General features: G+C 39.7%; 2 protein-coding genes across 2 annotated transcripts; one reads left to right on the plus strand and one right to left on the minus strand.

The window, feature by feature from the left end:
- Window positions 1–439: 439 nt before the first annotated feature.
- On the plus strand, window positions 440–6,533 carry LOC128429145 (lymphocyte antigen 75). The gene is made up of 5 exons (XM_053415431.1): window positions 440–546; window positions 780–846; window positions 1,020–1,406; window positions 2,198–2,515; window positions 4,338–6,533. The coding sequence occupies exons 2-5, from the start codon at window positions 816–818 to the stop codon at window positions 4,706–4,708; spliced, it is 1,107 nt and encodes a 368-aa protein (XP_053271406.1). The 5' UTR covers window positions 440–546; window positions 780–815; the 3' UTR covers window positions 4,709–6,533.
- A 1,195-nt stretch (window positions 6,534–7,728) lies between these two features.
- Window positions 7,729–9,784, minus strand: LOC128428940 (C-type mannose receptor 2). The gene is made up of 3 exons (XM_053415206.1): window positions 9,590–9,784; window positions 8,676–8,984; window positions 7,729–8,471 (listed from the first exon to the last, which is right to left on the minus strand). The coding sequence occupies exons 1-3, from the start codon at window positions 9,600–9,602 to the stop codon at window positions 8,101–8,103; spliced, it is 693 nt and encodes a 230-aa protein (XP_053271181.1). The 5' UTR covers window positions 9,603–9,784; the 3' UTR covers window positions 7,729–8,100.
- Between the last annotated feature and the right edge of the window lie 2,349 nt (window positions 9,785–12,133).

The following is a 12,133-nucleotide window of genomic DNA, read 5'->3' on the forward strand; positions in this document are numbered from 1 at the left end:
CCTTGTCGTAAAAGCTGCATTCAGTATTATTTTCAATATTACTGAAATATTGAAAATAATAGACACTGAGAATCAACACACACATTTACAGCTTGATTCAGGTTAACACATTGTTATATATATTGTAAGTATTGTAACTAAGTGACTTGTTGTTGTTGTTGTTGTTATTATTATTATTATTATGCTCATTGTTTTTTAGGGGCCAGTAGAATCTGAGCTGTGGCCAGTGCGCACTCCTCTGAATCTGGGGCAGATTCCGAGGAACTGCTGAGGTAGAAAAAGTCTATGACCTTTAAAGTTCTATGAACAAGGGAAAACATTATCCGAAAAAATTAAATAATTTGCATGCTGCTGTCTGTGGAAACAGGAGGCTGTTCATAGACATCATTATTTAAATATTAAACAAATGCATCTCAACTGATCCCAGTTCATCTGATGACAGCGAAAAAAAGAGAAAAAGAAGCTGTCACAGGATATAAACCTGATGCTTCCTTCACCCCAAATCAAGTCGACCAGGCTGACGGCACTCGACCCGACTTCAGAAAGGTAAGAGACTTTCTAAAATCACATGCAGAAACAGAATGTAATTCACCACAGCACTTTTGCATTAGCTCAATTACATTATATATTTTAAACCCAGTTCATGCAGTAAGGTTGTGCATGAGTAACAGTTCAGAACAAGTTGTTTTCATGATCTAAACCTGACGTCATTACTCTGATTAGGATTCCTCCCCTTGTTAAGAATGTGATGTTTTATTTCTCTGCACTTTTTAATTCAGTCTTTTCACCATTGGGACCTGATCAGATCTGTGAGGATGAACCTTGTGTTGCTCCTGCTGTGTTCAGGTAAGGCTTTCCAACCCTAACCAGGATTTAGTTTCATGGATGTGCAATAGAATTACGTGTGCATCTGAGAGGTGGGGCAGATGGTTGTGTAGTTACTGTAACTAACTGCATTCAATGCATTATAACTTGTATAAGTGATAAGTGAAATATTGTCTTGTTTTCTATCTTCACAGGATTTGTTCACTTTGCAGCTGCAGCTAATCGTCTCCGACGGTTCTACCTTAATGACAAAGTGCCACGCAGGTGGAATGATTCGTTAGAGATATGTAAAAATCATAGTATGTCATTAGTAACTCTGTACGATGAGGAGGATGCCAAGTCGCTTGAAGAATTTATATCGGGATATATTAATATCACTCAATGTGATGGAATGAAAACCGTCTGGCTCGGTCTTGAAAGGATTCGAGAGAACGTCACCACTTGGTCGAACAGCGAGCCTTATACATTCAATCTAACAAATGTCACTGTAACACCAGAGGAGCAAAGATGTGGAGCTGTTGAAAATAACAAATATACGGATTTTGGCTGTAACAAGAGTTTCCATTTCATGTGCTACGAGGGTAAGTGTCACTGCACTACATCTACATCTACCTCCACCAACACTCTTCTTATGGAACCACATTTAAATTACCAACAATTGTATTTAGATCTGCACCCAATGTCACACACTCACAAATATCAGCTGCCTGTATTTTCCTGATTTGTTTCAAGATACATGAATTATTCTTTGAGTGCATCCTTCCTGAAGGTTTCATTTTTCTGTCCAGTTGTGTTTGTATATTCAAAGAGACAAACAATCGACAAAGGACAGAGGTGAAAGCATAACCTTCTTGGTGGAGTTAACATAAATATCAAAATATATCAAATTGACACCAAATAATAAGTTTATCTCAGAGACGACAAAAGTATCAAATCCTGAAAATGTTCCTTTTTTCCTCTTCAAGAAGCAAACCTGGATAAATGCCTCTTAAATTACAAGTGAATATTGGAAAGATATGAATTCATCAGAATTCATGTTAATTAAATATTCTAAATACTGGTTTTACTTGATATCAGCTTTGACCTTTGTTTACATCAAAATAACAACTCTGAATATAAACACAAGTGTGTCCAGGCTATTTTGTTTTCGTTAAAGATGCCGAGGCCTCCCCAACTTGTTTAGACAGTTTGATGATTAATACAATTCATTTCTAAAATGACAGCAAATGAAACTTTAGAACCTTTAGCCTTATTGCTTTTCTTATAAATTATGTACAACAGATAAACCATAACTATGGCTACATTTCTGTTGGTGAGTTTATGTTGTGAAAATGCCCAAAACAAAACAAACGCAATATATTCGATTTTGCAGGAAATAACTACCACCTGATTGATCATATGAAAAAGGACTGGTGTCAGGCACAGCAGTACTGCAGAAGACACTTCCGTGACTTAGTCAACATCCACAATGGAAACCAAAAAAGACAAGTGGTCGAGGAAGGACGAAACAAAATCTTTTGGATTGGACTCCTGCACGATGAATGGGAGTGGCAGGACGGGAGCTGCTCGACGTACAGATCGTGGAAAATCCTAGAATCATCAGAGAATTGTGCAGCTCAGTATGTCCCATATTCACATGCGTTGTATGGATATGAGTGTTCCAGTGAAGCAGGAACACTTTGCTCCAAAGGTAAGCGACAGAAAATTCTAACAAAATATAGACTTACAGTGCCTTGCATAAGTATTCACCCCCTTTGGACTTTTCTACATTTTGTCATGGTATAACCACAGATTAAAATTTATTTCATCGTGAGTTTATGTAATGGACCAACACAAAATAGTGCATCATTTGGAAGTGGGGGGAAATATTACATGGATTTCACAATTATTTACAAATAAAAATCTGAAAAGTGTTGTGTGCATATGTATTCACCCCCTTTACTGTGAAACCCCTAACAAAGATCTGGTGCGACCAATTGCATTCACAAGTCACATTTGCAAGTCACATAATTAGTAAATAGGGTCCACCTGTCTGCAATTTAATCTCAGTATAAATACACCTGTTCTGTGACGGACTCAGAGTTTGTTGGAGATCATTACTGAACAAACAGCATCATGAAGACCAAGGAGCTCACCAAACAGGTCAGGGATAAAGTTGTGGAGAAATATGAAGCAGGGTTAGGTTCTAAAAAAATAACCAGAGCTTTGAACATCTCTCTGAGCACCATAAAATCCATCATAAGAAAATGGAAAGAATATGGCACAACCGCAAACCTACCAAGAGGAGGCCGTCCACCCAAACTGAAGAGTCGGACAAGGAGAAAATTAATCAGAGAAGCAACCAGGAGGCCCATGGTTACTCTGGAGGAGTTGCAGAGATCCACAGCTGAGGTGGGAGAATCTGTCCACAGGACAACTATTAGTCGTCTACTCCACAAATCTGGCCTTTATGGAAGAGTGGCAAGAAGAAAGCCATTGTTGAAAGGGATCCATAAAAAATCCCGTTTGGAGTTTGCCAGAAGCCATGTGGGAGACACAGCAAACATGTGGAAGAAGGTGCTCTGGTCAGATGAGACCAAAATTGAACTTTTTGGCCTCAATGCAAAACGCTATGTGTGGCGAAAACCCAACACTGCCCATCACCCTGAGCACACCATCCCAACAGTGAAACATGGTGGTGGTAGCATCATGCTGTGGGGATGCTTCTCTTCAGCAGGTACAGGGAAACTGGTCAGAATAGAGGGAAAGATGGATGGAGCCAAATACAGGGAAATCCTTGAAGAAAATCTGATGCAGTCTGCAAAAGACTTGAGACTGGGGCGGAGGTTCATCTTCCAGCAGGACAATGACCCTAAACATACAGCCAGAGCTACAAAGGAATGGTTTGGATTAAAGAATGTTAATGTCTTAAAATGGCCCAGTCAAAGCCCAGACCTCAATCCAATAGAGAATCTATGGCAAGACTTGAAGATTGCGGTTCACAGACGGTCTCCATCCAATCTGACTGAGCTTCATCTTTTTTGCCAAGAAGAATGGACAAACCTTTCCATCTCTAGATGTGCAAAGCTGGTAGAGACATACCCCAAAAGACTTGCAGCTGTAATTGCAGCGAAAGGGGGTTCTACCAAGTATTGACACAGGGGGGTGAATACTTATGCACCCAACAGATGTCAACTTTTTTGTTCTCATTATTGTTTGTGTCACAATAAAATTTATTTTGCACCTCCTAAGTACTATGCATGTTTTGTTGATCAAACGGGAAAAAGTTTATTTAAGTCTATTTGAATTCCAGTTAGTAACAGTACATAATGGGAAAAAGTCCAAGGGGGTGAATACTTATGCAAGGCACTGTATTTAGAAGAATTACATGAGAGATGAATATGATTGCAAGGGAAACAGGATGCGAAACAGGAATAGATCCCCCCCCCCCCTATAAGACATAGACTGAATGATGTGGTTTAAGATATGTCATCTCCTGAAAATCTTACATATGTCTTTTTCTGGGTTTTCAGGCAATGTGAGGATCGTGGTCGTCAGACAGAATTTAACTTGGGAAAACGCTTTGGATTACTGTCTCGCCAATCACTCAGGCCTGCTGTGGATTGAGGATGAGGACGATCAGAAGGATGTTGTTGAAATCTTAAAAACCCTCAACGTCGAGGGTCCTCTCTGGATCGGCCTGAGGCAGAATCCTGTCTTCGGGTTCTGGATCTGGAGCGACAGGACGGTGACCTACAGCAACTGGGAGAACGACCGAACACCAGAGATGCCCTCGTCTAGAAACTGCGGCGTCATCAACGTGAACAACTCCAGGTGGCAGAATGAAGACTGTTCGGACTTGCACCAATTTCTTTGTGAGGAGGAGATTTCTTTCATTAACTAATAGGATATAGTTATAAAGCTTCTTGATAAATGAGACGTTTGTGACAGATAGGTCGTGTTGATGTGTGAAGATGATGGAGATAAAAAACTTTCGATTTTCCTTAAATCCTCTGATTTATAATTGTTATAAATCATACTGTTCTACAGGTGATTTAATGAAGAGTTATACATTGATGAATTTGACAACTGATTTAAAGCTGTTTATATCCTCTATTGTTATTATTATACTATCATTTCTACTGTTAGTAATACTAACTATCCAGGTTTGCTTCTTGAAGAGGAAAAAAGGAACATTTTCAGGATTTGATACTTTTGTCGTCTCTGAGATAAACTTATTATTTGGTGTCAATTTGATATATTTTGATATGTATGTTAACTCCACCAAGGAGGTTATGCTTTCACCTCTGTCCTTTGTCCATTGTTTGACTCTTTGATTACACAAACACAACTGGACAGAACAATTAAACCTTTATGAAGGATGCACTCAAAGTATAATTCATGTATCTTGAAACAAATCAGGAAAATACAGGCGGCTGATATTTGTGAGTGTGTGACATTGGGTGCAGATCCAAACACAATTTTTGGTAATTGAAATGTAGTTCCATAAGAAGAGTGTTGGTGGAGGTAGATGTTGTGTACTGACACTTACCCTCGTAGCACATGAAATGGAAACTCTTGTTACAGCCAAAATCCGTATATTCGTTATTTTCAACAGCTCCACATCTTTGCTCCTCTGGTGTTACAGTGACATTTGTTAGATTGAATGTATAAGGGTCGCCGTTCGACCAAGTGGTGACGTTCTCTCGAATCCTTTCAAGGCCGAGCCAGACGGTGCCAGGTTGATGTGGTCTGAAGAATTCGACAAGAGACTCGACATCGTCCTCATCGTACAGAGTTACAAATGAGGAACTATTATTTTCACAATATCTCTAACGAATCATTCCAACAGCGTTCCACTCTGTCTGAGTAGAACCGTTGGAAACGACAATATTTCACTTATCACTTAAGCAAGTTATAATGCATTGAATACAGTTAGTTACAGTAACTACACAACCACCTGCCCCACCTCTCAGATGCACACGTAATAATATTGCACATCCATGAAACTAAATCCTGGTTAGGGTTGGAAAGCCTTACCTGAACACAGCAGGAGCAACACAAGGTTCATCCTCACAGATCTGATCAGGTCCCAATGGTGAAAAGACTGAATTAAAAAGTGCAGAGAAATAAAACATCACATTGTTAACAAGGGGAGGAATCCTAATCAGAGTAATGACGTCAGGTTTAGATCATGAAAACAACTTGTTCTGAACTGTTACTCATGCACAACCTTACTGCATGTACTGGGTTTGAAATATATAATGTAAGTGAGCTAATGCACAAGTGCTGTGGTGAATTACATTCTCTTTCTGCATGTGATTTTAGAAAGTCTCTTACCTGCTGAAGTCGTGTCGAGTGCTGTCAGCCTGGTCGATTTGATTTGGAGGAAGACAAGTATCAGGTTTATATCCTGCGGCAGTTTCTTTTTTTCTTTTTTTTTGCTGTCATCAGCTGCACTGAGGTCAGTTGAGATGCACTTGTTTCCACAGAAGATACAGCATGCAAATTCAAATTTTTTCGGGTTAACGTTTTCCACCGTACATAGAACTTTAAAGGTTATAGACTTTTTCTACCTCAGCGGTTCAAGTCTTCTGAATATGGGGGGGGGGGGGGGCACTGGCCACAGCTCAGATTCCTCTGCCCCCTAAAAAAGGAATGAGCATAATAATAATAACAAAAAGTCACTTGGTTATAATACTAACAATAAATATGACAAGTTGTTAATATTTTTGTTTCCTAAGTTTTTTAATTACAGGTACTGTAAAAGAACATCTGCTCCCCGAGCGCTGTACATGGCTGCTCACTGCTCTGTGTGTCCTGCACCAGATGGGTCAAAAGCAGAGATTAAATTTCCCTACCTGCATGTCTGTGCATGTGTTTGGGACGAATAAATGCATCTTATTCAATGAACAAATCTTTAGAGCTAACAGTGAACAAGGAATGGCTGAAATGTGTATATTACTGAACCAGGAAATCTAAAATACACACTAATGTCACTGTCAGTAACTTGGTCAGAGATGTGAGCTGAGCACCAGTCGAGGGGGAAAGTCTGGAATAAGCGATGAAGACGAGGCTCAGAGGCTCCAGCACACGAGTCCACACTGTGAGCTGTGTGAGGATTAGTAGTGATGATGAATGAGGGTGTGACTGACTGAGGCTTCATCCCAAGTTTGTCCACAGTGTGAATAATGTCTCTGGAAGTTGTCCAAGAGTCCTGTGTCCTTTCTTTATTTAATTGTTTGTCTCCTGATACTTTCCACTCCTCTTTAATCCACGCCCCTCCCAATCCCAGATTTGAATGCTGCATTTGCATATTTGTATTGAGTCCTACGAAGAGACCTGATGATGACGATGATCACTAATGTGAAGTGAAGGGAGAAAATAAACCAGGAAGGATAAATTCAAAGTTTTCTAACCTCACTCTGCCCCACAGACTGTTCACAAAAAGCTCTGCACACAATGTCCACCACACAAAACTCCACTGAAATGTTTCCTTTTTATTATTGACTCCTCTACAATTTGTGTGATGTTTTGATTTTAAATTCATTTTTACTTTAATTTACCCAGACACTGGACAAAAGGAGAACATGAAGGCCATCATTGATTACAGCTCTAACATGTCTTCTACATACTTACCTTTCTTCACTGTATCATGTCACAAATACAAAGACTTCATCAACCATGAGTTTGTCTGTTTGTGTTGGTGGCTCATTATGCCTCGTCGTGCCAAATCTCAGCTAAATGACTGAATTAGATAGAGGAAAAGAAAATCTTGAGAATATCATGTTTGGCATTTAGTTAAAGTTTTAAATGTCAATGTAAAAGTAGAATATACATTTGAATAATCACTGTAGATGAGGCAAGAAGAAGAGTTTCATGCAAACTTAATCACACTTTTATTAATCTGCACAGATTGATCAGAACAGAAACGCCACTTCTCCTCCAAACTGTGGTCATTTAAAGGCAATCCAAATCAATTTGTCTGATTAGCAACAGACTGACACAAATGTTTCAAACAATCATAGGTAATAGTAAAAGTTGTAATAGTACTAACAGTAGTAATGATAGTGTAATAATAATAATAATAATATAAACAGCTTTTAATGGATTGTCAAATTCATCAATGTATAACTCTTCATTAAATCACCTGTAGAACAGTATGATTTATAACAATTATAAATCAGAGGATTTAAGGAAAATCTAAAGTTTTTTATCTCCATCATCTTCACACATCAACACGACCTATCCGTCACAAAAGTCTCATTTATCAAGAAGCTTTATAACTATATCCTATTAGTTAATGAAAGAAATCTCCTCCTCACAAAGAAATTGGTGCAAGTCCGAACAGTTTTCATTCTGCCACCTGGAGTTCTTCACGTTGATGACGCCGCAGTTTCTAGACGAGGGCATCTCCGGTGTTCGGTCGTTCTCCCAGTGGCTGTAGGTCACCGTCCTGTCGCTCCAGATCCAGAACCCGAAGACAGGATTCTGCCTCAGGCCGATCCAGAGAGGACCCTCGACGTTGAGGTTGTTTAAGATTTCAACAACATCCTTCTGATCGTCCTCATCCTCAATCCACAGCAGGCCTGAGTGATTGGCGAGACAGTAATCCAAAGCCTTTTCCCAAGTTAAATTCTGTCTGACGACCACGATCCTCACATTGCCTGAAAACCCAGAAAAAGACATATGTAAGATTTTCAGGAGAAGACATATCTTAAACCACATCATTCAGTCTATGTCTTATTGAGGGGGGGGGGGAGTAATCTATTCCTGTGTCGCATCCTGTTTCCCTTGGATTCATATTTATATTAGGTTATTTTTCTAAAACAGTCTAAGTCTATATTTTGTTTGGCTTTTCCGTGGCTTACCTTTGGAGCAAAGTGCTCCTGCTTCACTGAGACAGTCATATCCATACAACACATGTGAAGACTTTTTCTGAGCTGTACAATTCTCTGATGTTCTGTCCCACGATCTGTACGTCGAGCAGCTCCCGTCCTGCCACTCCCATTCATCGTGCAGGAGTCCAATCCAAAAGGTTTTGTTTCGTCCTTCCTCGACCACTTGTCTTTTTTGGTTTTCATCATTGATGCTGACTAATTCCTTGAAGTGTCTTCTGCAGTACTGCTGTGCCTGACACCAGTCCTTTTTCATATGATCAATCAGGTGGTAGTTATTTCCTGCAAAATCAAAAAAAAATTATAATTTTTGTTTTGTTTTGGGCATTTTTACAACAGAAACCCTCAAACAGATATGTAGCAATAGTTAAGTAATAGTAAACAAAGCTCAAGGCTGATATCAAGTAAAAACAGTATTTAAAAAAATATTTAATTAACACGAATTCTGATGAATTCATAATTTTCCAATATTCACTTGTAATTTAAGAGGCATTTATCCAGGTTTGCTTCTTGAAGAGGAAAAAAGGAACATTTTCAGGATTTGATACTTTTGTCGTCTCTGAGATAAACTTATTATTTGGTGTCAATTTGATATATTTTGATATTTATGTTAACTCCACCAAGAAGGTTATGCTTTCACCTCTGTCCTTTGTCCATTGTTTGACTCTTTGATTACACAAACACAACTGGACAGAACAATTAAACCTTTATGAAGGATGCACTCAAAGTATAATTCATGTATCTTGAAACAAATCAGGAAAATACAGGCAGATGATATTTGTGAGTGTGTGACATTGGGTGCAGATCTAAATACAATTGTTGGTAATTGAAATGTAGTTCCATAAGAAGAGTGTTGGTGGAGGTAGATGTTGTGTACTGACACTTACCCTCGTAGCACATGAAATGGAAACTCTCGTTACAGCCAAAATCTGTATATTTGTTATTTTCAACAGCTCCACATCTTTGCTCCTCTGGTGTTACAGTGACATTTGTTAGATTGAATGTATAAGGCTCGCTGTTCGACCAAGTGGTGACGTTCTCTCGAATCCTTCTTAGACCGAGCCAGACAATGTGAGGTTTGCGTCTCTTCAAAACGAATATTTTAAGAGACTTGGCATCGTCCTCATCGTACAGAGTTACAAATGACATACTTTTTTTTTTACATATCTCTAACGAAACAGTCCTATTCCATTGCGTTGTGTCATCAAGGTAGAACCGTCGGAGACGATTAGCTGCAGCTGCAAAGTGAAAAAATCCTGTGAAGATAGAAGATAAAACAATATTTCACTTATCACTTAAGCAAGTTATAATGCATTGAATACAGTTAGTTACAGTAACTACACAACCACCTGCCCCCACCTCTCAGATGCACACGTAATAATATTCTACATCCATGAAACTAAATCCTGGTTAGGGTTGGAAAGCCTTACCTGAACACAGCAGGAGCAACACAAGGTTCATCCTCACAGATCTGATCAGGTCCCAATGGTGAAAAGACTGAATTAAAAAGTGCAGAGAAATGAAACATCACATTCTTAACAAGGGGAGGAATCCTAATCAGAGTAATGACGTCAGGTTTAGATCATGAAACAACTTGTTCTGAACTGTTACTCTTACTGGGTTTGTAATATATAATGTAATTAAGCTATCTTTCTGCATGTGATTTGAGAAAGTCTCTTACCTGTTGAAGTCGGGTCGAGTGCTGTCAGCCTGGTCGATTTGATTTGGGTCGAAGAGAAGTATCAGGTTTATATCCTGTGACAGTTTCTTTTCTTTTTTTTTAAAGCCAACACTTGTTAATGATTTACAAACCCTCTGCTCCTTCTGCAGAAACATGTGATGACACTAAAGGGCCTCTTTCCATGTGGAAATAATAATAAAAAAACATATCAGCTCAGGCATGCAAATAATACATAAAATACACAGCACATAAAGCACGATTTACAATATGTTTGTAATTCATTAATTTCCTCTGGGCTGATATCATTTTTTATTTATTGACTAAACTCTGAAACTTGTGTGTTACTCAGTGAACTTTCATCTCTGCACAGAACATCCGCAGCCACATGCAAAAGAGCAGGGACCGGGCGCATGAGGCTTGTTTATGTGCAAGCAGACGCACATTTGAATTTAAACATCCTCCCCGTATCAGTCCAGCTCTTCCTGGTTCGTGGCAAACAATGAGCTCCTCACAGAAGGGGACTCATGATTTCAGAGAACTCGGTATCATAAGGAACCTGATGATGACATCGTAAACAGTTGCTTCTCGGTGAAGTGCAGACCGCACACATTGCTTCCCATCATGTTTTTTTTGCATATGAAATTTGCTTCTCTGTGCTCTGTGCCCTGAACACAGCACCTCCTCACCTCCCTGAGCTTCAGCTTCAGTTTGAAGTCAAAAATACTCTGAAAATACTTGTTTTAGTTTCTACATTTGTAATAATGCCCGTCCTGAACTTGACAGTTTGGACTCTGCTGTTGGCTCGGCCTGTTGTCAGTAACCTGCAGGACTCCACAGCAGGTACAGACTGACTGCTTGACTCGGTCCACAGAACCACAAGGCCGCACCACCGATTATGCACACACAGAACCCCCCCAACCCAAGAACCAGCCGTTCCAGTGATCATCATGGTCGCTCTGGGACTGCTGCAGAGCGCTGGAAGCTGGCTGTTATAAAGTTTATCAATATTAAACGTATTGAGAGTCAACACCGCCCTTGCTTTGAACTTTAACAATATTTGAAGCCATAAAGATGAACGGTCCTCGAGAAATGCAAGTTAAACCCAGACAGATATATTTCTGTTATTATTCGATATATGAAAATTCCCACTTTTCCATTAAGTAAGAGAACGTAATCTAACAATATTCACAATGCATCAACACAAGTTATTTTTGTATTAGTTCGGTGCATTCCAGCGGAGCAGGTCACCTTGTTCCTGAGGCTTATTAAGTCAAAACCACGCGAGCAAGATGTTGAAAAACTCCTGGAGTGACTCACACATTTGTGAAGATCTCCCCCAATAAAGTTGAGAGCCAGATCCGCCAAAGTGAACTTCAGCCACCATGTAAGTAGATAGATAGATGGATAGATACTTTATTAATCCCGTGGGGAATTCAGACTGGTGTTTTCTGAGTATTGGTGTGTGAATGAATGCACAAAGTGAGGGTGTGTGTGAGCATTCAAGTGGGCATTGTGTGTCCGCACAGCATCAACAAGTATTCGCAGAAACAGCACTGCCGACCCCGTCGTGTGGGCGAGAGGTCACAGGGACCCGGGTAGATGAAGGCAGATGTCACCTGGATAGAACAGCAGGGGAGGCCATTTTGACTACACACATGCTGTGAGATATTTAATCAGGTGTGTGTGTGTGTGTGTGTGTGTGTGTGTGTGTGTGTGTGTGTGTGTGTGTGTGTGTGTGTGTGTGTGTGTG

Source organism: Pleuronectes platessa, chromosome 22 (genome assembly GCF_947347685.1).
Source record: "Pleuronectes platessa chromosome 22, fPlePla1.1, whole genome shotgun sequence".
Lineage (NCBI taxonomy): Eukaryota > Metazoa > Chordata > Actinopteri > Pleuronectiformes > Pleuronectidae > Pleuronectes > Pleuronectes platessa.